The following is a 4,183-nucleotide window of genomic DNA, read 5'->3' as shown; positions in this document are numbered from 1 at the left end:
CAAAGAGAGAGAGAGAGTGGACAACTAGATAGAAAATAAAGCAAGTTACTGGAAAGATATGTCGTATATCTCATATCATGCAGCACTAGAGAATGCAATTCATCCATTTTAAATGTTAATTTTTCGCCCTTCCATTCCCGGCTTCTGTTTAGTAGACTAACAAGCACTTTCTCCTCTGCCTCATCGTTTACCTGTGTGTAAACAGGTATGAGCAAGATGTCCCTCGAGTTAAAAATAAGCGCTGGTGACAATCATCTCACTTGAAAAGTATAAGCACCACTCAGAAGATTACTGAAGTTAAAACAAGCCAAGATTAGTATGAACGAGGCCGTGCAATTCTGAATGTGATCGATGGGAAGTTTAAACCGGCCTTAAGACAAAAAGTAGCACACAAAGGAAACCTTTAGCGAGCAATGGAAGTTCCAACTTTATTTTTAATCTTTTTTTTTTTTCTTTATTTAGCGCAATAAAAGAATCCTGGTCATCTCAAATGTATTTTTCTATCAGAAATGAAACCCACAAAAACTAGGGCTGAGTGATACTTTTAGGTATCGATCTGATACCAATCCGATACTGGTCAATATCGACAATATCAATATTTTTATTTAAAGTGGTGGATGTGACATGAACCTCAAAATTTCCATTGTTTTTAATCGCCATGAATGGTTTATTGTGAGTTTCTCTTTTTAAAATTACTTGATAAACATAAAAACAGAATGCAAAAAAAAGAAGAAGTGAATGAAAAAACAGTCAACAAACCAAAATAAACTATGATTTAACTTTTTATATTGAAATATGGATATCTGTGGGCCGGTATCGATCCGATACTAATCTCAACTTGAGGTCGATACTACCAATATTTTCAATCGATCCATCCAGTACTACCAAAAACTGAACTGTGGAGAGCCTCATTAATGAACCCTTTTTTCCAGTTTTGTTCTGAATTTGTTTACAATCTCTTCTTGTTTTATATCATCATGATGTCCCTGGTACTTCTAGAGTTATTTCAGGTTTCATTTTCTACTTCAGACTGTTGAACAGTGCTGAGAGTATGTGGCGTGATCAACATTAAACAGTGTTTAAACTGACAAGAGCAGTGGAGGGAGGGGATGAAGTCAGCACAGGCTGAACGTATGTAAATTGAGAGCATTTGATGAAGTGCAGCCCGTCCAGCGTCAGACGTGGAGCTCCTGCTGGGAGCCAAATCAAAGGGCTGCAGTCGCCGCCGCTGTTCTGCCAGCTACCTGCTGTGTCAACGTGCCAGTCACCTGCGCCACGGGATCACAAACTGGAGGGGGGCGGGGGACGATGGGGGATCTGTAGACGCAGGGTGGGAGAAGGAAAAAGAGCGGGTGGAGGGTGGAAATGTACTCACTGTCCTCCAAAGAGCTGCATGCCCAGCAAGGCGAAGACGACGATGAAGAGGAAGAGGAGGAAGAGCAAGCTGATGATGGACTTCATGGAGTTGAGGAGGGAAACCACCAGATTTCTCAGTGAGTTCCAATATCTGAGGAGACAAGAAAACACATTAAAATATGAGGAAATCTTTAAGAAAAACCTTTTTACAAATGGATTCTCATAGAGACCAGATACAACAATTCTGCTTAAAAAATGTCCTTCATCTGGAGATGAAGGACATTTTTCAACAACAACAGCTGTGAGTTTCAAAAGATTCAATTCCACAGTAAAATACCCCAAAGACCCACTCCAATAAAATTGTCATTTTTGCCATTTTTCACATGTTCCTGTAGCATTTTTCTAACGATAGAGGACATATACAAAGAAAATTAAGTTTAAAATGGTATTTTTGATTATTTCTTTACTGAAATCGTTGTGATTCAGGAGCAGACAAAAATGCTGCTTGAAAAAGGTCATCTTTTGTAACACAGAATATACACTGGGTGGGTAACTGGCACTCTGCTCCGCTCCATTCTGATGCATCCACTTGCAAATTCTTATTTATTTAGACATTTTAAATCACAAATGGGAGGATACAGCCTCTTGAGATGAAACATCTCGTTTTTGAGAGCGTACTCCTTTAATGGAAGAGCAACAATCAACAAAGGTGAGAGAAAACCAGTTTACAAGTCCAGCAGATAACACAGAACACTCACATACCTAGACTGACAACAAATACACCTGTCCTACACAACAGTTCACAACAGATGCATACAAAATGATATACAGAAGCACAAAGAAAATAGAACAAACACAAAGTAAAAAAAATAAAAAATTAAAGCGATACATGATCAGAAAACTATAAGTATGTTGAAGATGAACCAAAAGAACTTTCCTGGATTCTGGTAAAGTAGTAATAGAACGAATCAAGAGTGGGAGATTATTCCAATCATTTTCAAACAAAATGCAAGTTTGCCAGATTGTTTATTAATTCTTGGCACAGAAAAGAAGGCCTCATTAATGTGGCGTAGCTTATATTATGTAAGTCACTGAGTACTGATTGAGATAAGTAGGAAAGTAAAAACATTTAAAAATAAATTGTAACCAATGAAACTGTCGTCTACCTGATGGTGATAACCAACCCAAACTTTGAAATAAAATACAATGATGAGTGGTGTGAGCACAGTGAGGAAGAAAACCATAAAGACTATTATAAATTAGACCTAAAGAGTAGATCCATGAACGTCTTCATTTTCCTCGTCTGAGCTGGTCTCTGGATCAAAAATGTACAGCTGGATAGCATTGACATTGCTCACAGTTTTTGTTACACCGCTCATGTTACCTTGGGATTGTGTGGGGCTGTAAGGTAGCGGGAGAGAGTGTAGCTCCCAATTAGGGCTGCCACGATTATTCGACTAATCGACGACTAATGGACTATTAAAATAGTCGACAACTATTTTGGTCGTCGAAGCGTCGTTTTTTTGTTTGTTTTTTCCTTGTTTTGATCTTAAAACTACGGTTCGCGCCTTCTATTGCGGGGGTCTTCCATTCTCTTTTTTTCACACATGCGTAGTGGTGCTAATCCGGTCAGCAGTGACGTCACAGGAAGTTCTCGGTAGGCTCATAACAACACGCTTGCTCGAAAATGTGGGAAGCAAAAGGAAAATAAAAGAGGAAAAAGTGTGAAATGTAATTTCTGCACGACAGAATTTGTGTTCCATGAGAGCACGATGGCGATAAATGATCACCTGAAGATGAAGCATGATGTGACTGAGTTTGATCACGCTGAACAGAGAGCTTCGTTGAGCTAAGCTAACATCGGCGCTAACACAGCTAGCTCCGCCGCAGCTGTCATTACTGCGCTGTTTGGAGATGAACCAGAAGATCAGTCGCAGATCTGTGTCTACGGCGCTTCTGTCTGACTGCGGTCAAGTAGCGCGGCTGGCTTGACCGCGGCTGAGCGAACAGCGGCTCACTTGACCGCAGTTCTGTACGCATATGAACGCTTCATAATCTGCGCTCTTCTAACCAAACGCCGCGAGGACGGCGCGGGTTATGATTTTAAACTGGAAATGAACCGCTCGTCCAAGGCTTCATTCATATTCCGCGCCGGGATCACGTCGTCCGGTTCGAAGAGCGGATTATGAAACATTCACCGCGCAGACAGAGAGGCTGTGTGTCGGTACGGATCTGCTGCAGAGTTATGGAACGATTTAAAACTACGAGTCCCAGAAGTGAAGGAGCTCACCTAAAAGTCCAGAGCTAAGTTTACAAGTGTAGCATTACATTATCTGCATTAAGCTACAAGTAAATGTAACCTAAAGTCACAAAAACAACAACAAACAGCAAAACAACCACGACACTAAAGAAGTTACACAGATTTATGGGTTCTCCCCCAAACTGAACATATGAAGTATCGGTCTGCGCATGTGCAGTGGATGTAGGTAGTGAAAGAATGAAAGTACTGATGTACATTCTAACATCTCCTGATTTTCTCCCTTTTTAAAATATATAATTTTCTCCCTTTTTATTTATTTTCTTTGTTTCTATTGGCATCCTCAGGTTTTATATGTATAGGAATATCTTGAGTTCAAAGATGTTATTAGTGTTTTACTTTAATAAATGGGCCTCAGTGAGCAAATATTTTGAGTGTGTTTATATCTGCAAATAGCTTTTGAAATACTTTATACGTTTTACTAAATATATGTTTTAAAGCTTTAAAAAAGAGTTGCAGGGTTTTAATAAGTTTTCTGTAGTTGATTCAGATTACCTCATTTGATTTAAG

At 39.5% G+C, this 4,183-nt stretch overlaps 1 protein-coding gene across 16 annotated transcripts in view; it reads right to left on the bottom strand.

The window, feature by feature from the left end:
- cacna1bb (calcium channel, voltage-dependent, N type, alpha 1B subunit, b) overlaps positions 1–4,183 on the bottom strand; it is a 212,020-nt gene that overhangs the window by 90,429 nt on the left and 117,408 nt on the right. For all 16 annotated transcript variants that reach the window (XM_024298888.2, XM_036214639.1, XM_036214641.1 and 13 more), the window contains one exon: positions 1,376–1,507. In XM_024298888.2, the coding sequence (XP_024154656.1) occupies positions 1,376–1,507 (132 nt within the window). The remainder of the gene's footprint in view (positions 1–1,375; positions 1,508–4,183) is intronic.

The sequence above is a fragment of the Oryzias melastigma genome, linkage group LG12, assembly GCF_002922805.2.
Source record: "Oryzias melastigma strain HK-1 linkage group LG12, ASM292280v2, whole genome shotgun sequence".
Lineage (NCBI taxonomy): Eukaryota > Metazoa > Chordata > Actinopteri > Beloniformes > Adrianichthyidae > Oryzias > Oryzias melastigma.
The sequence above is the reverse complement of the archived record's forward strand: the minus strand, read 5'-3'. Positions and strand labels throughout refer to the sequence as shown.